The sequence below is a fragment of the Carya illinoinensis genome, chromosome 11 (assembly GCF_018687715.1).
Source record: "Carya illinoinensis cultivar Pawnee chromosome 11, C.illinoinensisPawnee_v1, whole genome shotgun sequence".
NCBI classification, from domain to species: Eukaryota; Viridiplantae; Streptophyta; class Magnoliopsida; order Fagales; family Juglandaceae; genus Carya; species Carya illinoinensis.
In genome coordinates this window covers 25,441,362-25,464,360 of record NC_056762.1, presented here as the reverse complement: position 1 = coordinate 25,464,360, position 22,999 = coordinate 25,441,362, and the positions used below count along the sequence as shown (strand labels likewise).

Here is a 22,999-nt window from a genome sequence, read left to right as displayed (position 1 = left end):
AATTTTTCAAACAAAACTATCTACTTTTTGCATAAGTAAAAAAAAACATCAATCACTTTTGAAAATATTCAAATAAAGCATGTACATGTGAAAGATGACAATCAATCATCTTTAATATTTTCAAGATTTTCCAATAAAATTATCTACTTTTTGCATAAGTCAAAAAGAGCACAATCACTTTTGAAAATATTTAAATAAAACATGCACATGTGAAAAATGACAATCAATCATTTTTAATATTTTCAAAATTCAAACCTTTAATCATGTCATGCACATGTGAAAAATGACAATCAATCATCTTTCAAAATTTTCAAATTTAATTTTCAAAATATTCATGCATATGTGGAAAATGTATTTTAATGTTTAATGATAAAATATTAATTTTGAGTCTTAATTCTAATTTCGAATTAAAAAAAGATTTACAACATTACTCTATGACTTTAATGTGAACTTGTTCCCTTTTTGTTTATGCTTGGTTCCTTTATGTGCTTGACTCCATTGTGTAGATAACTTGAGCTTGAAACTTTTTTATTTTTTGAATTCATTTGTTATCATCAAAATCCATGTGTAGATATATAATTACACGAAATTTAAAACCTTGGGTTCAACAAGCATGTTCAACATATACTCATAATGCAATGAATTTAGTTTATGAAATGAATAACAGCCATACACAAATTTCAGGCAGTGAACAACCTACTTGCTTGAAAATACAATAACTATACACAATAACAACAATATACAAATAACAGCCATACACAATAATAACCATACACAAATTTAGTTTTATGAAATGAATAAAAGTCATACACAAGAAGTTATTTAAGATGATGCCAATATGCCAATGCTCTTTATAATCTCCTTGCTTGAAAACACAGGTCAACGCTCTTGATGCCAATGTATTTTTAAATGGATGCACTTAAAAGTTTGGAAATGAAAAGAAGCACTAGCATCTATTTTATTGCAACCAAGAAGCACTAATCTAGGAAGAGACATCTATTTTATAGCATCCACTTTGCTTGAAAGAGACATCAAATGAACAAAATGCCTAATGACACCCGAGCCATGAAACATCGAAATCTGGATGTTACACAAACTGTGTCAATTTTAATTTTCTTTTGAAAATGTTACCAAGTTGAGATCCACTAGAACACTAGAAAAAGAGGCCACCTCTTTACCTAAAACTCAAAAATACAAACCCAAAAAAATTTAACTAATCCCTAGCCCACCTCACCTCAGAAATTCATTCGAAAACAAAAATCTTATGTGTAGTCACTTTTGCATACTCATTATACACTCTATTAATATGATTGATTGCATCACTTTTTTAATATAAAATAATTTTTTTGGCTAATCACATCAGTGGAATCTACAAAAAATACGCAAAAATGATTGTATGTAGTAAAACTCTTTTGAAAAATCGAACACAAACAAAACCATCAAAATCATATGCATTTGAATCATAACAACAATTCTCAAGCATAATTCAGAAACCTAAGGAAAATATTGGGATTATACCAATTGCTGTATTTTTTTACCAAACAAAAGAAAACACAGATTTAATTATATAAAGTAATTAAACGAATAGGGACCCACTATCTATGGCTGCACTTAAAATGAACAAAATCAAATCCAAAGAAACCCAAAAATTGACGAGAAGAAATTTGCGATTGAAACCCAAACAGGGCAAGCAAAATGAACACAAAAATATTATGCTAGGGTTTGGGATGTTACCTTGTTGTTGGAATTAGGTTTTGAGAGAAGCTTTGAGGAGCTGTGAGAATGGAGCTACGAGAAAGGAGCTGCTGGAAAGAGCTACCATGGGAAAGAGATGTGTAGGAGAGAAGGATAAAAAGCCGTGCGAAGATAGGTAGGGAAGAAGGAGATACAATCATGGGAAAGAGGAGGAAGGTGTACCGTGCGGAAGATAGGGAGGAAAAAATGAGATACAGTTGCGGGAAGGAGAAGGAAAAGGAACCGTGCAATAGGAAATGATAAAATATTAGTATGAAGATGCTACATAACGAATGCCATATAGGATCTATGAAATGGCATTACTGTAGCTAATCTTCTTGATGATTTGTCTTTAACTAATCCAATATAGACACAATTTTGAAGACATTTTTTAAAATATGACTTTTATTTATATATGGCTAAGTTAATAACATTATGCAAAGGCTCTCCAATTGAGAAGACTCATAAGGATGTTTGATTTTTTAAATTAAATTATCATTCGATCAGTTATTTTTTGGCTAGAATTCTAGGATTTGGATTCCTAATAATCGATTTAGGCCATATAAAATTTATTAAATAAGTAATCTAAAATAATAAATTCTATTAATAACAAAAAAATTCTATAAAACTATTAATAATTTTACAAGATGAAATGAAATGTTTTGTTAAAAATTGAATAAAATATTATTATAATAAAATTTTTTAAGATTAATTTTATTTTAAAATTTAAAAAAATTAAATTATTTATTATATTTTATATAAAAATTTATGAAAATTATAATAATTATATTAAATAAAATGAAATGAGATGAAATAATTTGGATTTAGATAGGGGTGCTACCCGCACCATACGGTGCGGGGTAGCCCCCTCCCTGCACCTCGCCCTGCATGGTGCGGGGGTGGGGTTTTCCTCCCTGCCACCCGCCCCCGCATCCCCCCCCGCCCCGCTAGGCGGGGTGCAGGGCGGATACCCAATCCGCCCCGCCTTATTTTCACTTCAAATATTAGTTATATTTTATTATTTTAAAAAATTATTTCTAGATCTAAAAGTGATAAAAAAATATATTTTTAAATCTAAATTGTAAATTTAAATTTTGTAAATATGACTATAATTTAAAAATTATTTAATTTTTAAATTTGCTAATGCATATTTTGTGTAAGTTGTAGTGTAGTAGTTTTTAAACTATATAGTTTTTAAATTTACTAATGTATAATTTATGAATAAGTCTAACAAATTATAATATATATATTTATATATATATAATATATAAACATAAATATTTATATATACAAAAATATAAATATTTATATTTTTGTATATATAAATATTTATGTTTATATATTATATATATATAAATATATATATATATATATATAAATAGATAAGGGTGGGGCGCCCGCCCCCGGCCCCCCTAGGGGATTAGATGTGGGGCAGGGCCCCCGCCCCGTCGTGTGGGGGCGGGATAGCAGGATGCGGGCCCCGCTGCCCACTCCTAGATTTAGACGTATTCAGTGTCGCGTGTCTCTCGTTTAAACAGGAGAGAGGGACAGAGAGAGAGAGAAGGACCTTCATACGTTTAGACCGCCATCCCTGAAAAGCGAAAACAGGATAGTTTTAAGTATGAAATTCAGGGTTTCGTACGGGCTCCCGATGTTCTTTAACCACACACGCGGCGGTTACCTCCACAACCAGCATCGCTGCTTCACTTCGCTTTTCAAAAAACTCCAAACAACCACTCGCGCGCGAGCTTCCGTCAATGGCGGACATGGAAGTTCTCAAGGTCAATCACTTCGATTGCAAGCTTGCCTTATCTATTTGGAACTTCTGAAACTTAATTTTACCGTTTATTTGTTTGGCTGCGGAGATAAACGAAAGACATAAAATACTGAAACAGGAATTTTGTAGTTTCCCATTATCTGCCCTTAATTTTTTTATGGCAGCGTTTGCTTAGTTCGCAGCAACCTACTTTGTTTTCATCTTTGTTAAGTGTAGGTTTTTTCTCTCAAGACTATTGAAATGTATTATCGATGCCAAAATGGCGTGAGATGCCTTAGGAAGCAAACTGTTAACTCCTTTGAAGAATCGTTGATATTTGTTTTTTGTTGCTGAAAATTGAGTGAATTAAACCCATAAAATTAGTGAAACTTGTATGTCATACTTCAGAAGTTCTTGCTACATTTTCGTTTATACTCCAAAAGTACAGAGTCAAGATTACAGTTCGAGCTACCTAGAATCATAGAGTCATTTATAACCCAATACTTCTCTTTCCATCTCATTCACCAAGGTTCTATTCACACCACTCGCATACTCTTTTTAGGTTGGCTATGATATTATTTGTAACTATTCAAGGGATACACTAGAACCTTGACTCTAGGGCACTATAGTGCAACATTCTGAAGAGGATGTTAGGGACCTGGCTGAGGGAGAAGATAGCACTCTGAATATTTTTTGTTCAAATTGGGTGCATGCAGGTGATTCTTTTCTGGTTCCTGGTGCAACCGTGGCTACATTACTGATGCTTGGTGTTCTCCATGCTCGTCGGCTTTATGATGAACAGAAGGTATATATTGGTTATTTTTTTTTTTTTTTTGATGTTGGGGAACCTCTCCAAGGCAGGGCCCTTTGGACCCACCCCTGCAGAATAAACTCCGGTCCCGTGCACCGTACCCTCGAAAGTTTCCCTACACAGAACTGGTTAAATCGCTGGCTTTTCACCAGGGGGTGTGGCCCCAAAGGATTGTTTGCACCCATGAGGTGTTGAACCTTGGACCTTGAAGGGAATGAGACCCCAAGACCAAGGCCTTCACCACTTGGGCCAACCCCTTGGGGTTATATATTGGTTATATCTATGTCACATACTAATAATGTTTTGGTTATGTAACTAGGGGTGCATTTCTGTGCTCGTAATGGATGATGCTTATATAATTATGGATTCATAGATTCTGTTGAAGTGATAAGAAAATTTTAGGCAAGAATCAAATCTGACTGGTTCTGTGCTCCGTACGTGGAACAAAAAAAAAAAAAAAAAATTAGAAGTCTGAGTTCACCTTGAATTCATAGCTATTATATAGGAAGACAGGAAGTTGACTATTTTGTACTTTCCGGTTACTTTTAGATAATCTTATGCTTTTTTTTTTACAAGTAAAAATTTATTAATATTGATAGGCGTAACCAAGTACACTGGGTGTATACAAGAGAGAACGCCTAGCCCATAATAGAGAACCCCTAATGAACAATAAGTCCATCCAATATACACCAAGACCGATTGGGACAAAATGCGCCTCCCCCCAACAAAGCAAATCACTTTTACCACCCCAACCCCTTGTTTCCACAAAACTAAGACTCCACCCGAAACTCCCTTTGAAGCTAAATAGGACCATTCTACATACTACACCTGAAACTAATGCTCCACCCCCTCCTAGAAGGACAGAGGAAAGCTTTGTCCTGCCCTCCCTCGACTTGAACTACCTCCCTTATGCTAACCTAGCAGTCATAGTAATTATGTACAGGACTAATCAATTGGAGCAAGTAGTGTGTGTGTATATATATATAAATGATGGGGTTCTTACTCAATTAAATAAATATAATTTATATTAAAAGTTTTAATTCAAAGTTGAAGGGCCCTAAGTTCAACTGTATTCAACCTCCCTCACACTCTACCGCTCAGGACAAGCCCTTGAAGGGTTATGGAGACTGAGTTACTGGCATGGTCTTTATATGACTTTGCCATTGTGTGAGGTTTACTTGTAGAAGTTTTAGAATGGGTATTAATTTTGATTTGGAAATGTATTTAAATATATGAGTTTTCATCCAGTTTAGAAACAAATAGACCACATGGCTACATTAAGTCCCATTCTGTTGCAATTAGTCCCAATGTTGCATTTCAAATGCTACGTTCACGTTCATGACCTCTATACTTGGATATCATTACATTTTTCCTGCAGAGAATTTAATTCTGGAGGATGAAAATTGTGTTTGAGAAGTAAGACAGAAGCACCAAGCACATACAGATTAATAGATAACTGTGTGAAACTAGTGCATGGATGTGTATGTGGAGTGTGTCTCATATTATTCTTGTCCTACCATCAATTTTTTGGCGTTCACTCATTTGTTTAAACTTTTTGTTTCCCCCTTTGTGATAGTTTGAAGAGGCACGAGAAAAAGGAATTGAATTAGAGTTCCAACCTGATGTAAAAGTAATACCTCTATCAACCCACCCATATATATTTGTTTTATGATGCTTTCACTATTTTATGGCTGATATGTTTCTTCGAAAATATGTCGTGGTCCTCTTCTCTAACTTCAACATCATTTATTTTTTGTCTTTGCCAACCTAAGGCAGCATTTTTGAGTCTTCTACCTCTGCGTTCTATCTCTCGATTTTGGGGTTTCTTGACAGACATGGTGAGTATCCTTCCGTTTTTATAAGAAGACAAACTCGGTTGTGTCAAAAAATATGTAAATTTAATTGAAGTTCCTGTAGTATTGCAATCTAAAGTTAATCCTTGGATTTGAACTCATTGCCATCTTGGGTATGTCTTCATGGTGTTTGATATTTTATGAATAGTTGTCAAAAAGTAGACCATGATGATAGGGAATTATATTGGAATTACACTATTGAAGGGATGTTTTTAAAACTTTAGGTAGCTTCAAAGTAGAGATGTTTTTTTTTACTGCAATATGCTCTCACCTATTGAAAGAAATACGGCTAATTGATATATACAATTATCTATATATGTAGCTTTTGCATCATAGTTGAGAGACAAAGGAGCTTAGCTCGCTGACCTTTTCTCTCTCTTTTTGGTTAGATGGGTGATGCAAAGCATAGTTGGTGATATGTTTATTTTTTGGTCAAATCTCTATTACTGAGGACTGTGTTTGATTGAATGTCTAAGGCAATGTTTGTTCTATTTCTTTTGTCGAATTTATTGGTCGTTTCAATTTCAGATTGAAATATATGAGGACCGTTCAGAAAATTTTCTGTGTTAGATGATTTGAGAATTGTGAACGTTCCATAGGGAAACTTAGGGCATTCTTCCTTCCTTAGTACTTTAAACTTTTGGATGAAGAATCTTATAAGGAATGGGAATGATTGTAATGTTTTGTTTTAGTTATTTTCTGTTTTAGCTTGTAGGTAGGTTTTTCGTATTTGCATACATCCTGTGTACTTGGGCTATGCCTATTTATTTGGAACAAAATTCTCTTATTAATTATCAAATTTTTTTTTTCTGTGTTAGAGCATTCTCTATTTCTTATTGAAAGAATTATTTACTTAATATTCATTTGATGCCATGTCCTGTATTTTGTTTTTGGGATGATGTCTTCTAATTCGCTAGTTCTTATAATCATGTTTTGTTAAAGTTATTTAATGGGGGAGCATTGGTTATATTTTTTTTTTGGGAATGCATATGTATCTGATACTGTGGTGTCGGTCTTTGAAGTTCAGTTTGGATCAGTTTTATGGAGTTCTTGGCAACAGCATTAGAAGGTAAGATGAAAAAATCAACGTAGTTTTTCTTATGACAATTGAAAAGGTTTTCTGGCTTACATGTTTGGCATCCATCTGGTATCCAATAATGGTTTACTCTCCAAGGTGGGTCCAAGAGGCCAAGGCAAGGTGCCACGTCATCAGTAAAAAAAATCTTTCTGCTATAGTTGGTTGACAATATATTTTTATTGATGTTTAAATGTGTCATGTGGGTACTTCAGATGATGTTATGGCTGTTGCTTGCTCTATCAGGACACATACTTGGCATGTTTAAGAAGATTTTCTTTTCTGCTCTGATATTTTGCTCACATTTCTCCCACGTTCATGTGATCTTTTATGATTATGTTATTTTGATATGGATATACTTGGTGAAATAATTATGTTCGTAGGAACTTCCTGTCTGGCTGCGTCCTTATACCTATAGAGCATGGGCTCGGGCATTCCACTCAAGTATGATTGTTTTACCTTTTTATTTTCTTGTCATTGCAATAGTTTTTACTGCTCTCTTGTTGTTGCTTGTAGGGTTTGTGGCACTTTATCAGTCTGTGAAGTTTAGAATTGAGCAATTAGGTTATCAAAATTCCTCAATTTTTAATGTAATCCATTCTCTAACTGCATTTAATTGAGAAGGTGAAATTATTTCTCTTACTATTTGTTAGAGTGTTAAGAGGAAAAGTCCAGTTCATATATATGATGACATTTCGGAGTTCTAGGGAATGTCCGATCTGGATGATAGACTTGGATTAATGGATATTCTTTCAAAACAAAAATCGTCATCACAAATTTTTAATAATGCTATGGATAATACAAGGAAAAGGCATATTGTTGTAATTGATTTCTGATGTATGTGTAAGAGAAGTGGGAGTTTGTAGATCAGTTTTACTCCATTGCGCAGTGGCTAGTGGATTGTGGAGTATTTTTTTAGCCAAGTTGGTTTGCTGGGGCCATGCCTAAGAGAGTAGTGGACCTTTGGACTCTTGGAGAGGATTAGTTATTATGCCACAAGTTCAAATGATGTGGAAAACGATCCTTACTTGCTTATATGTGTATCTGGAGGGAAATGAACAAGAAAAGTTTTGAGGACTATGAACGGACAATGGAGGAGCTCAAAACTTTGTGTTTCAAAAGTCTCATCCTTCGGAAGCATCTACAGATTCTAATGGGGTTAATTTCCTTGAATTTCTTGTATAGTCTAGACTGTGAACAACCTCTAGATAGGTGGCTCTCCTGTGTACTTGGATTGTGCTTTCTGTGCGTTTTAATGAAATTTATATTACTTAAAAAAAATTTCTGTTACTAAAAAATTACTGAATTTTTTCTGCCCTTTTTTTCAATATTGGAAGTTTAGGATAAATATCGTGGTCCCTCTTATAGAACTTACTGTTGCTTTGCTCTTCTTTTTCTTCCTCTTAACTCATCAACTCTCTGTCTTTTGACATCAGGAATAAATATCGGGAAAGTTTACGGGCTTGAGAATGTGTGGGTTTCTTTTTGTGCAGTTTGGAAATAACTGAATTAACCCAAAAAAAAAAAAAGTCGTGCAATTCCATTCTATTCTGCTTGACGTGTTGTTAGAGCTAAATTGGAACACCAGGAAACTTGAGCTTAACTTCTCTCATCAAAATTTTAGACAGTTGTTGAAATATGAGAATAACTTAAAGGTGCAAAAGTGTAATGTTGGCCCTTATCATTTTGGTTGAATTGGTAGAATCTATGCGTTAATTTCTTAATCTCAATAATACTGATAAAAAAAATCCTATATCTCAATAATACTTCAAATGTTTATTAGCAGATTTAGATGAAGTAGCTCTGCCTCTGGATGAATATGCTTCTCTACGGCAGTTCTTTGTTCGTACTTTGAAAGAAGGTTCCAGGCCCATTGACCATGATCCACAATGTCTGGTAACTGGTAACCAGCTTCTTGGGCATCCTATGCCCAATTTGTTTAACTGTAAATCATCGCTAACTGTTACTAAACATCTATTACTGAATTCCTATTTGATCACAGATTAGTCCCGTTGATGGTATCGTTTTGAGATGTGGAGAGTTAAGAGGAGTAGGGGCTATGATTGAGCAAGTCAAAGGGTGTTCCTATTCCGTTTCTTCACTTCTTGGTGCAAGCTCTTTCCTTCCCATGATAGCCGAAGGGGGTGTGCAAGAAGAGAGTGGTGAACAGGAAAATACTTCTAAAGAGAAGAGTAAGAAGTCATGGTGGAAAGTTTCATTGGCGTCTCCTAAAGTTTGGGATCCTGTGTCAGTATGGTAATTAAAATTTCATATATGACATCTTCTTGCCATTGATCTTTAACATTGTGCCAATGTGGACGTTCGTGATCATAAATATATATTCTTGATCACCAGCCGGCACGTATCTTTTAAAATTTCTTTCCCTATATTTTATCTGAATATTTTGTCATTTGCATCTCTGTTATGCTGGAAATGTGTCTGATAGGACACATGTTTTCTCTCCTCTAGTTAGTTTTCATGGGATGATTTTTTTTTTTCAGTTTTGGACTTAAAAATTACGACTATGATTCCATGAAAATATCTCAGAACCTAGTCTCTTTTTGTTCATGAACTTTGGTGCATTAGGTTGTGCACAGGAAAGTGTGAGTCCCACCAAGAACTGTTATCTTTGTTGCACTTTTGTTCCTTTCAATCTTATCCTTTTTTGTCATTTCTTTTGTTTATAACAACAGTGAACCATGGCAATCGGAGGGTTGCAACTATTCCTACAAACTAGCGTATCAGATTCATGAGAGAAAGCAACCTTCTTTTCATACACCCTTTCCTTTCACCTATACCCCTTTTGGGCATGGCCACACTGACCCCATATGAATTCTTTAGGATATCATACACAATGATGAAGGGGGTACTCATTCTCATTACAGTCAATCGGTCATCCCAAAAAGAGTCCTATACATAGCTTAACACCGGGCTGCTTCCGCATACCCCAAGGATTTAAGCTCTCTTTATGCAATTCTTTCAATCTAGTATATATTGCTCTTGTAGTCTAGCTAGAGGAACAGAATCACAAGGATTCTAGTTTTACAATGTGAAATGAAAACTCCTTCCTTTTTCTTTTTTGAAAAGAAGTTTTGTGTGCATAGCTCCCATTTGGTCATGAGCATTAGTCTTTGGTGAAAGGTGTAAGGCAGAATAATTTTTTGATAAGTAAACGATTGTATTAATAGAATAGGCATAGCCCAAGTACACAAGATAGTATATAAACACCTATCTAGTATGGAAAAAAGGAAACAAGAAAATTGTGAAGGTCTAAACCATTAAAATCTATAGCTATGGCCCATAGGAATCACGTTGTAACAAAAAAAGGTCTAAGATCCTCAAATGATCGCTCCTTGTCTTCGAAAGTCTTGTCATTTCACTCCTTCCATAAGCACTATATAATACAAATAGGAACCATCTTCCATGTAACTTTGATTTGTGGAATACCTCCTAGATTTGTCCAACAAGCCAAGAGTGCCTCCACTGTGGCGGGCATAACCCACGCTGACTCTAATATGCTAAACACCTCAATCCGTAATACTCTAGCTACATCACAATGCAGTAGAAGATGATCCACAGTTTCACCACTCTTCTTGTACATGCAGCACCAGTCTATTATGATCACCCCACGCCTTCGCAAATTCTCTGTTGTCAAGATCTTACCCAATGAAGCTGTCCATGCAAAGAAAGTCGCTTTGGGAGGCGTCTTATCACACCATATCCTCTTCCATGGAAACTAAGTCTTTTGCATCTGTGTGAGAAACTTATAGAACGATTGAACCGAGAATGTGTCTTTACTTGTAGGTACCCACCACATCTTATCATTTCCTTGGATGCTTGATCTCACAGAATTCATAAGTTGAAAGAACTTCTCAAAACTACCAACTTCCCAATCCTGAGCCACCCTACTAAAGACGATTTTCCACTGTATTTGATCCCCAGCTATCACCATAAAATCAACCATTGAAACTTCTTTCTCACATGCAATCTTGAATACTGAGGGGAATAAATCTTTTAGTGTATTGTTTCCACACCATATATCGCTCTTGAATTTTATTTTACAACCATCTCCCAACACAAGTCTAGTATGACGATAGAACACCTCCCATCCCCGACTAACATGCTTCTAGATCCCCACTCCATGAGGTCCGTTTACCTCTCTACTACACCAACCCCCTCACACACTTCCATATTTACAATCAATTAGCAACTTCCATAGAGCTTCTGGTCCCGTATTATATCACCACAACCATTTCCCAAGTAATGCCCTATTGCAAATATTTAGATTTCTAATATTCAACCCTCCCAAGGGAAGTGGGGCACATACCTTAGGCCATTTGACTAAATGGAATTATAAAGTCCTACCACATGCCACTCCAAAGGATGTCCCTATACAGTTTCTCAATCTGGAGCACCACACTTGCTGGAATTGGGAATAGAGATAAAAAAAAAAAATGTTGGTAGATTAGAGAGAGTACTTTTGATTAAAGGGATCTTGCCCCCTTTCGACAAATACAATCTCTTCCAACCAGCCAATCTATGTTTGATTTTCTCAATCACCGTGGCTATCAAGTCCATAAAATGTTGAAATAGATTTGATAGTTAAAAGATGGGAGTACTGTGGACTGAAGTTTGTTTCTTGAGTTATCCATGCACTTTGTGTTGGTCCGGTCATAATTCTAGAGAGCATCTGAAATTTTGCACAATGAATTGACTCATTAAATATCATTTTGTGTTTTTGCAAACTCCAGATTTTAGAAGTCATGCAAGATTGAGAAATCTTCCTTTCTTACCATAAAGATTCTTTTGTGACTATTAGAATTATAGTTGACTCATGTAATCATGTCATATTCAATATGAGATCAACCTCATTTACTTAGGATAAGGGAGTCTTTTAAGTTACTATGTGATATAGGCCACATTTGTTAAAGAACGCATAACGTTGCAGCCTATGATAAGTGGAATAAAAGCATACAATTTGGTTGGGGCCAGAAGAGTAGTCATGACAAATGCTTTTGTTTAGGAGTCCTGGGATAATTCACGTTCAAGGAGTCCAGGGATAATTCGCTTTCAAGGAGTCCAATATGTAAACAAGTTTACTTCATGTCTTTCTTGAACGTGAATTATCCCAGGAGGAGCTACCATTACGGCATGTACACAGAGCAACGAGAGGGGTGGCAGGTATGTGGTTGAGCCAAAAGGGGAAATGCAGCTGCAGGTTCTCGCTGGTTTGAAGAAGCAGCTGGAAGAAATGACTTTTAAAGTCAATTGGTTGATACGGTGTGTTGAAGACAAAGAGGAGTTGGGCTTGGTATTGGGCCTGGGCCAAGACCTAAGAACGGAAGCCTTAAAAGTTAATTTGGGGTCCAATGTGCAATAGGGTCAGGGTCTGAATTAGAGGCTTGGGTTGAAGGTGAAGGAGGCAATGGGCCCAAGAGTTGGGCCTTAGTTCATGAGGAAACTTGGGCTACTGAAGCTAGGCCTCATCTGGAGAAAAACCAGGGCTACTGGGGCTGGCCCATCGGGCTGTGGGTAGGCCTCGATGGAGACACATGGGTTACTGGCTCCGGCAAAGACCTAGGTAGCCTAGTCGACAGGGGTTGACCTGCCGGCGGTAGAGTCACTGACGGATTTAGTCATCTCAGTGTAGGGGAGAAGTGCGTGCAATTAGGATGTCAGCGACGGGTCAGTGGCGTTGCAACCTGCATAGACTGAGCCGATGGATGTCGTCGGTGCTTCTCCTATGGCGGTGATGGACGAACATGCTTCAAAAGAGGTTTGTTTATCTCAAAGTGACGCGGGGGAGGCGGCGTTGGAAGAGTTTGCTTTAGAGGAGGTTTGTTTGCCTCTGAGGGATGAGGGGGTTGTGCCGCCACCAAGTGAGCAGGCCCCGTCTTTGCAGTTGACTGAGATGGAGGAGGAGGGGAGGGTGGTGGTCTCCGGGAGAGTCAACAGAGGGTGATTGTGAGTGTGAGGCAGTAGGGATGGAGTGTGAGTGTGTGATGGAGAAGCGGGAGGCAGTAGGGAAAGGATCTATGATCGTTTTTTAGCCTCTCAGTAATACAATAGAAGGAGAGGGGATATCAGGGGATGATCCTACTCCAATAAGGATTATCCCTCCTAATTTATCATCTAATTGGGTTTTGAAAAAAGTGGAGGAGCTTCAAAGTTGGGTGGGGATATCTTGTGAAGGATATGAAGAACAGTTCAAGGCACTCTTAATAGCCATAGACGCAAGACAAGGAGCAGAGATTAAGAGAAATTGGGAGTTAAAAAGGCTAACTTGGTCACTCAACTACGATAGTAAGGAGGGGAGTGTGAGTCGTGGACGTAACAAAGGGAGGGCTGGAATAGTTGATAAATGAAGCCTAAAATTCTGACTTGGAATGTTAGGGGGCTGAATGAGATCATCAAATGTTTACGTATAAGATCGTTGCTAAGACAATGGAAGGTGGACATCATTTGTTTGTAGCAAACTAAATTGAAACTTATCACAAGAAGAACTATTTAGAGCTTATGGGGTTGTCAATATGTAGGCTGGGTGTACTTACAATCGAAAGGGCGTCAGGTGGTATATTGGTTGTGTGGGACAAACGGGTGGTGGGGAATATTGATGTGTTTGTGGGAGAATATTCAGTGGGATGCTCTTTTAAAAATCCTGAAGATGACTTTGAATGGCCTTTGCTGGGGTGTATGGTCCTAATTTGGAGTGTGAGTGGTGGTTGCTTTGGGATGAGCTAGTAGGTTTGTGTTCATGGTTGGAGGTTCCTTGGTGTATTGGTGGAGACTTTAATGTGACAAGATTTCCAAGCGAAAGATCGGGGTAGGGATAGCAAAATCATGCTATGGGGGAATTCTCGCATCTCATTTTTTGAGTTGGAACTTGTGGACATATCTCTTATGGGAGGTGAATATACTTGGTCCAACAACCAAGCTTGGTTGAGACTGGACAAATTTCTCATATCTTCTACATGGGAGATGCATTTTCTAGATTTATGTCAGAAAAAACTTCCTCGGTTGTGCTCTGATCATATTTTTATATTGTTAGATTGTGGTGGAATTCCGGGGGGTCAAAGGCCTTTCAAATTTGAGAACATGTATATCTACGGTGAAATTTTCAGTGCTGATCAATGGAAGCCCAACTGGATTTTTCAATAGCCCACGAGGTTTAAGACAATGAGATCAATTGTCCCCATTACTCTTTGTTATAGTGATGGAGGCTTTGAGCATAATTACCTTAGCCCTGGTTGTGGTTGCCGATGGGTGTGTGACTGGATATTCGATTGGATCCCCGAGTGGGGGACTTATTAATATTTCTCATTTATTATTTGCAGATGACACTGATCTTTTGTGAGGAAGATCAAAATCAGGTTCAAGTATTGAAGGCCCTCCTACTTTGTTTTGAAGCAGTTTCTTGGTTGAAAGTGAACTGGACAAATTAGAGATGGTGTCTATTGGAGGTGTTTAGCATATAAGACAGTTGGCTAATATACTGGGATGTAAGATTGCCTCACTCCCTGTGACATATCTTGGTTTTCCGTTGGGGGCCACATCGAGAGCGGCTTCTTTATGGGATACAACTATTGAGAAAGTAGAGCATCGATTGGCAAGTTGGAAGAGAATGTACCTGTCAAAGGTGGTAGGATTACCCTGATAAAGAGTACATTATCTAACTTACCGACCTATTTTTTGTCCCTATTCCCTATTGCAACAAGTGTGGTTCTTCGTATTGAGAGACTACAATGGGATTTCTTGTGGGGTGGAATAGGTGAGGAGTTCAAATTCCACCTAGTTAGGTGGGAGAAGGTATGTAGTCCTCTCTCTAATGGTGATTTGAGCATTAGAAATTTGAGAATCTTTAATAGGACGTTACTTGGAAAATGCTTGTGGAGATATCATAAAGAACCAGAAGCCCTATGAAAGTTGGTGATTGAGAGTAAATATGGTGGCTTGTGGGGGGGATGGTGTACCAACGAAGTGAGAGAGGCATACGGAGTGGGTTTGTGGAAATATATAAGGAGAGGATGGGAGGTCTTTACTAGTCACACAAGATTTCGTCTAGGAGATGAGGCTAGGATCAAATTCTGGCATGATACTTGGTGTGGTAATTGTGCTCCAAAGGATCTATTTCCAGCACTATTAAGGGTTGCAAGTGCTAAAGATGCATGACTGGCGGAAGTCATGGTGATAGTGGGGGAACAAATCCAGTAGAACATCATTTTTAGTCGGGCAGCACAAGATTGGGAAATGGACAGATTAGAAGCCTTTTTCAGTCTTTTGTACTCAATCAAACTGAGTAACCAGTATGATTTATTGTGGTGGATACCTACAGGTAAATGCTCGTTCTCAGTTTGCTCGTTCTATAAGTCTCTTTCACAAGAGCTTCCTTTTTAGTTTGAATCCTTGGATGAAAATGTGATTGTTTATTAAATTTGTCGTATAAAACTTTCTTCACTTATGCTTGAGTTCAAGAGAGTGTAATTTGTTACATGCATATCAAGTCATTCTTTGATTTATGAAATTTAAGATTACTTTAAATATAAAATGTGATGCAACCAAATTATCTGGTTTTGACTGTACTTTATGCATTCAAACACTGCAGTCCAATGAAAGGTCTATTTTACTGTGTAATTTACTTGAAGCCCGGTGACTATCATCGTATACACTCTCCAGTTGATTGGAGCATCCTTGTCCGGCGCCATTTTTCAGGTGACCATTTTTTGAGGGAATTTATACATTTGCACTCATTGAAGAATGATTCTTTTATGCAGTTGTCACTAAATTGTTTTAAATGTCTCTCTTCTGTTAACTAAAATGCTCAATTTAACCAAAACTTTTAGGTTGCTTAGCCTCCCATGCGATTGTTTGTTTTCCTTTCCCACTACTTAATGTTGGGATTTTTTTTTTTTTTAATAAAAGTAACAATTAATCTCTGTTGGTGATATCTATGAGTGTGTAATGTATGTATTTTGGTGTAGTTCATTGTCACAAGTTTCCTTATCCCCTCTAGTAGTGTTATCTGCCAACAAAGATCTTCAAATGGCATGAACATGGATAGGGATGCTTTTGTGCATTATGTATATGTAATGAATATGATAATATGCTATAGAAATTGAGTGCAATGGGCATGTTGGAGGTTCAAGAACTAAAAAAGAGATTAAAGAAATAGTTCCAGTAGGGTATTCTACCACACTACCCACAATTCATGTAACACTCCAATCCCATATTGGGAAAAAGGAATAACTCACATATAGTGGATAAGTTGCTGAGGTTGTTGTAGGATGTTGATTAACAATCCTATCCAGGATGATGTGGAACTGGAACATAGATGAGACCGCAAATATTGCCTAGATCAGAGAGGTCTAGGTCTGAACAGATGCTTACCTGCCTACCATGGAGAGGAAGATGAATGAGAACGCAAATTTTTTCCAAGCATGTATCGTGTTTTGATTTCTTTCTAAATTCTGTTAACATCAATCGGGCACTTTTTGTACAAGTCATTTACACATCTATTTTATCGTAGGAGCCAATCCTTCCCGGTGATGTTTGAAATGTATACATGGGTGACAAGTAACACATTGGCTACTTACTAGGTGAAACTGAGTTTTATAAGTGATTCTGGGGAAACTTCACATGGTCTAGTCATTTTTGGATTATGGCGCAGATATGGCTAGAGCTGTCCTTCGAAGTTTTTAATTGGCCAGAAACTTTTGTATGAGAACAGTAGCCAATATGGGAGACTCCAATATTTCATTGTGCCTCGAATTTCGGGATTTCTTGGTATGTTTCAGCAGTTTTGGTTGAATTCTAGTTTATATTTTGATTCAGAACATATTTCAGTATTCCTGACTTTTCAAATATTGCCATATGATATCACCCCCCGTCTTCATTTGGGAGAAAAAGGTGGGACCATGTGTGTCCTGATTTGACTAGACCATGAGAAAAGGTTACTTGTAGGGGTTCGTAAGTTGAGGACCTGTGACAAGGCCCTCCTCCTTGGGAAGTGATTCTGGCTGTATCACCTGGTTGAGGAGGCTTTGTGGAGGAGGGTTGTTATTGACTCCAAGTCGGGGAGGATGGTGTTCTAAATGAAGTTAGAGGTGGGAATGGAGTGGGATTGTGCAGAAATATTAGAAATGGAGTTTTTTTTTTTTTTTTTTGGGTTCAAGGGGTGGGGAATGTTTCCAGATACCCCTAGATTTGAGGTAGGTGTGGCAATAGGGCCCTCAAGATCGCATTTCCCACACTCTTTTGATTGCACATGATAAGGAGGCTTTGGTGGCAGATATGATGGATAGCTTTAGTGGCTCATTTCAGTATAATACTTGTTTCTAAAAGCGGCTTAGGATTTGGAATTAGGAGCCATTTTTGAAATTTTCAGCTTGTTATATGCTACGAACATTGGTAATGTTGTGACAGATAGGATGATCTGGATTCATGCAAGGAGTAGGAGATTCATGGTTCCGTCCTTGTGCAAGGCTTTGAAGGTCCAAAACCCCAACCCTTTTGGAAGTGCATTTGGAGATGTAAGGTGCCCCCAAGGTAGCTTTCTATGGTTGGACTGCTTCCCTTGGGAAAATCCTTACCAATAATTCTATTACATTGTGAGGTGGCCAAGATATCATGGAATGACATCTGCAACATGACTGGATTTGCATAAGTAATGTAACACTCTGTCCCTTGCGATCATAGTAGATTGATGCTGCATGTGTAAGTAAAGTGGTGAAACTGTGGATCATCTTCTGCTGCATTGTGAGATTTCTAGAGCTGTATGGGATGAATGTGTTCTGCAGATTAGTGCTAGCTTGGGTTATGCCCACCACAGTGGTTGCGCTTTTGGCCAGTTGGACAAATCTAGGAGGTGTTCCACAAATCATGGCCTTGTGGAAGATGGCTCCTATCTGTATTCTATGGTGCTTGTGGCTGGAGCGAAATGACCAAATGTTTGAAGACAAGGAGCGCGCCATTAGAGGAGCTTAAATCTCTTATTATTAGAGCTTTATTTCTATGGGCCATAGGTGTAGATTTCAATAGCCTTGGTGTTCATGACTTTTTGTTTCCATTTCTTCTTCCTAGATAGGTGTTACCTCTAGTATACCATCTTGTGTACTTGGGCTATGCCTATTCTTATTGATACAATTGTTTACTTTATAAAAATAAAAGTCTTTGAGTGTGGCGTAAGTGTTTAGCTGTGGGTTAGCTTCCTCTTTTGGGATGAAAATCACTTATCTTCATTCATGTGAAACTTGTGAAAGAATTGTCAAATAGGAGTCTCGATGTGGAGTTTGGGTTCAAGTTGGATTGTTGAAGTGTTTTAGGCAACTTGGAGTGTGGTAGTAATAGCGGTGTTTTAGATGAAGGAAGAGTTTGATTTAGGTGAAAGAGGGCTGTTTACATGGTGCAAACACATCCCCTGTTTACATAAAGTTTTCCCTTTTTTCACACATCCCATGTGCACTCATCGACATGCTGTTTCACACGTCCCTTGTTTGATGTGGGTCTAAGAGACTGCTTCCATGCAACCAATGTGTGCAACATGATTCACATAGACAATCTTAGAAATAGGTAGCTGTTGGAGCACTGAGAACATTAAAAATCCAAATGCAGATCCCAAGATTCCCACATATTCATTTGTATTTCACTTGATATTTGTTTATAATTAGTATTTTGTTCCATTAATGATATTGTTAATCTGATTTTCTTAGCCTTTTCTCTTTGCATATGTTAAATCTTGCAGGTCGCCTATTCCCTGTGAATGAACGTGCTACAAGAACCATCCAAAACCTTTATGTTGAGAATGAAAGGGTAAATCTAATTTCTATTTTTGATTTTATATTAGCGTGTTGATATTTACTTTGATGGGTCACATTATTTTAATCGTCAATAATTAAAGTATGTACAGGAAGGGGATGGAACCTAAAATTAAATCCAAAATGGCATGACAATGCTAAATATTATATTATCTTCAGACAAATTTTGTAGTTATACTTGCTATCAAATTTCCCCTTCCCCTTCAATCCGAAAAGAAAAAGTTTGCGCTTTCCCCTCATTTTGGGTAGTTATTTGGTACAGAAACTGCTTATATACTGCTAAGGAAAAAAAAAGCCTGCTTAGATACTGATTGACCATCCGTGACTTGTTTTCAAGATGCGATTTGATATTCTTACTGTGTTTTCTAATTTCCTGCCATTTTTCTTTTTTGTGCATTTTCGAGATGGGATTTAATATTCCTACTGTATTTACTAATTTCCTGCCATGATTATTTTTTGTTGGTACCAACCATTTGCCCCCACTCATTCCTGAATGTTTTAAGGTTTTTCCTTATTCTATAATGTCAAGTAAATTTTTAATATTTAAACAAGTTTGGTTCAACTTCTTTTTTTCATATCCATGGATATGTTTTAATTTGACAGATTTTCTGTAATTCTCATGTCACTAGGTTGTTCTCGAAGGTCTATGGAAGGAAGGGTTTATGGCGATTGCTGCAATTGGTGCAACAAATATTGGGTCAATTGAGGTTAAGTGTCCCTTTTTTGAAGATGATGATTGATACAATATCCAACTCCCTCTCCCTCTCTTCTTTTAGAAAAGGCCCCATTTACGCTCACAGAATGATCTTTTTCTCCTCTTGTTAGTTTAATAATTAGCAACACGACACTATTGAGAAATTAATTGTAGGAGCGGCAACCTTAGCTATTTACAGACCACCAAATATAATGCATGCCACTGGACAGCAGTGCATGCTGCTTTTTCCCAAGAAAGTCTCAATTATGTGCATTTACATTGTTTTTATATAAGTAATTCTGGGCATATACATTTGATGCATTTTAAAGAGAAGGAGATAGGGTAGTTGATGAGATTCCCTTTCGGCATAGGTGAAAATTCGGAATGAGAGAAGACAGATGCCATGCTTCCAGTTTTGTTATAAGAATTATGTTTGTTTTAAATTGAAGTAAACACTCCACATTGACAGTTGGTAAAGTTACCAGTTCCTTCTTATTCCTCTATATTGACTTTGGTGTAAACTTGGACATGCCAGCTTTTCATTGAACCAGAACTTCGGACAAATCGACCAAGAAAGAAGTTACTGCACTCAGAAGCCCCAGAAGAACATCTTTATGAACCCGAAGGGGTTGGCATGATGCTCAAAAAAGGAGATGAGGTTAGAGATGCACAAGTTCTTTAACTAGTTCTGAATTTGGATACTTGATAAATTCTGCTTTAAAGATGAAAAAAAGAAAATCTATCTTGAGTTGTAAACAGGTATAGTTGACAATTACAACAAGAGTAATGATATACACTACACTCATCCTATTTTCATCCTACTAAGTAAGATGTGACACATTCATCATCATTGGATGATAAAGAATCATGCAATAAATGATCATTTAATGGTAATAAATGTGCCACATCATATTTAATGAGATGAAAGTAGTATGGTGTATAGATTTTTCCTTATAACAATAAATGATGCCGGAGGATATCTTCTGTATTCCTTTCATTTGCTTTCTTGGTGAAAGAAATCCTACTACTTCAATTATTGTTCTAGTCCTAGAATTTCTTTTAACTATTGCCTCAAACATGGAATTCCAAAATATATTCAATACTGATTATACTATACTTGAATGCATTCTTGAACCTTTTGCTTTTAAGGACTAATAAAGTTAGTTCTGCACACTGGGCTGCATTATCATATTCGTACTAGTTCTACAACTGGTAGATTTTAGTTTAAATCCACCTGTCTCTGTATATTCACCAAATCAGATGAACTCCAGCCAGTTCGGCCCATTTTATTTAATGCTTTTGTGTTGTTATCTTTTCAGTTAGCTGCTTTCAACATGGGATCAACAGTGGTTCTTGTCTTCCAGGCCCCCATATCAAAATCACTTGAAAATGGGGATTCCTCATCGGAGTTTAGTTTTTGCATCAAGCGTGGAGATAGAGTTCGAGTTGGGGAAGCACTGGGGAGGTGGCAGGATTTTTAGCTGAGTACTGAATTTCTTCAACCAGATTTTTTTTTTTTAATTTAATTTAATTTTTTTTTTAACCTATGGTAACAAATTTTCTGGAATAACATTCTAAGGAAAATTATAGGTCAATTATAAAAGGTAGTAGAGTAAACCTGGGAACCGGTCGGGCTAATAAACAGAGAATAGCAGCCCACCACTAAATAGCTGACACCTAAGCTTTCCATCTAAGCTATCATGCGTTGCACTACATCTGATTATAGTGTATTTGCAGAAACCCTTCGTCGCCGCCCCCCCCCCCCCCCCCCCCCCCCCCCCCCCCGGGTCCTTCGCACTGCTCCAGGTCGCACCCCCCTTCTCGCACGGCACCCCCATCTTGCATGGCTAGAGTTCGTACGGTTGAAACCCACACAGCTTCGTCTCCTCTCACGACATAGAGGCTAACGCCCCTTGATTTGGTGACCCACTCCATCTATCTCCAAGCCGAGGACCACCGTCGAAGATCTCGACCCCATTCTTCACCTTCTTCGACTCTCTCAGAATTGAGCAACCCAAACGGAGGTCCTGAGGTAATACCAGAAGTGTGTGGAAGAACATAGCAAAAAGGAGATTATCCTCGTCAGGTACGACGGAACCTTGCTTGTCGCTGACCTGAGACGCTGTGAACCCAAGAATTTCGGTGGTCGCGATGCCAGGGCTAGGTTCCAGAAGTCATACCGTTGAAGAATAAAAAATCCCAAATCAAAAGGCAAAGTTTTTATTTTTAGCTGTCTTGAGTTATCGTTTTGGTATTTAAGGTTGCATGCTAACAGGATTTTTAGTCCATTTTCATCCTCACCGTCTGCCATGGATGGCAACTGGTTCACGTCCACTCGATGCAGGAACGTCGAACTCGCACCTGGGCTTTGATTTGTGAACGAGTTTATACATTTCTATTTGAATTTCGCAAAAATATTTCTGAAACCAGAAAACCTTTAATTCGTCTGGATTTATATTGATTCGTCTGAAACCAAATGAATTTTTAAAGAGGAACGTAGATTAGAAAAGGGGAACGTAGGCAACTGAGTCGGTCAGCGTCGGATTGAGATGGTGGCGGTGGAAGAGAGGCTCAGCGAGGAAGACGAAGAGAATCATCATGAAAACACGAAGTGCTATTGGGCGAAATCAGCGAGGACTGCTTTTGGTTGGAAGTGTTTTTATGTGATGGAGTCTATTTCTCTTATGGTGCATTTCCTTACGTGGCAAGCAGTGAATAGAAGGCTGCTTTTCTCCGTTTATTAGCCCGACCGTTCCAAAGCGGCTTCCAAGGTAGTAATGTGATGTATAATTTTTGCCTTCAACGGTAGTGGAGTTATTTTCGCTGCAAACACTTGGCCACGAATCAATTGTAAAGAAAGGCCACTTGTTATATGCGAATGGTCTTTCGGGCTAACGACGTTTCCCCACCTCGCATTAGAGTTATGTCTCTGGAAATGAGTCCTCGGCACTTCTAATTCTGTTTGCAGAGGAGAAAAAAAGAAGAAGAAGAGGAGGAATAACAATAGCTGTATGCATCGTTATCAGCATTAGGTCAGCGAGTAAGTGTCACAATAAAATTGGGATTTAAAAGTTGAAAGTTGGATTCGGAATTAGATGGTTTATGTTGAAAGTTAAATAAAATATTGTTAGAATATTATTATTTTTTTGGGATATGAAAAAGTTGAATTGAGATTTAAAAAAGTTGAATTATTTATTATATTTCACATGAAAATTTGAAAAAATTATAAAGATAAAATTAAATGAAATGAAATATTTTCTGTATTT

The 22,999-nt window shown here is 37.5% G+C and overlaps 1 protein-coding gene across 5 annotated transcripts; it reads left to right on the top strand.

Moving 5' to 3' along the window:
• The first annotated feature begins 3,144 nt into the window (after window positions 1-3,144).
• LOC122281227 (phosphatidylserine decarboxylase proenzyme 1, mitochondrial) lies at window positions 3,145-22,628 on the top strand. Of its 5 annotated transcripts, none has more exons than XM_043092578.1 (13): window positions 3,145-3,515; window positions 4,207-4,295; window positions 5,878-5,931; window positions 6,074-6,139; window positions 7,613-7,673; window positions 9,016-9,125; window positions 9,232-9,485; window positions 15,832-15,938; window positions 18,967-19,034; window positions 19,669-19,746; window positions 20,269-20,391; window positions 21,053-21,337; window positions 22,505-22,628. In XM_043092578.1, exons 1-12 carry the CDS (start codon window positions 3,356-3,358, stop codon window positions 21,212-21,214), a joined length of 1,332 nt encoding a protein of 443 aa, XP_042948512.1. In that variant the 5' UTR covers window positions 3,145-3,355; the 3' UTR covers window positions 21,215-21,337; window positions 22,505-22,628. The 5 variants fall into 5 exon arrangements, with proteins under 5 accessions (XP_042948512.1, XP_042948510.1, XP_042948511.1 ...); XM_043092576.1 differs by having other exon boundaries at window positions 9,013-9,125; XM_043092577.1 differs by lacking the exon at window positions 22,505-22,628 and having other exon boundaries at window positions 9,013-9,125; window positions 21,053-21,358.
• The last annotated feature ends 371 nt before the right edge of the window (window positions 22,629-22,999 follow it).

Excerpts from the sequence above, each read along its gene's own strand:
- LOC122281227 (XM_043092576.1), top strand. The coding sequence starts at position 3,356 with ATGAAATTCAGGGTTTCGTACGGGCTCCCGATGTTCTTTAACCACACA. Across the intron at positions 7,674-9,012 it reads GGCTCGGGCATTCCACTCAA|CAGATTTAGATGAAGTAGCT; the intron begins GTATGATTGTTT and ends AATGTTTATTAG. Across the intron at positions 15,939-18,966 it reads TGTCCGGCGCCATTTTTCAG|GTCGCCTATTCCCTGTGAAT; the intron begins GTGACCATTTTT and ends TAAATCTTGCAG.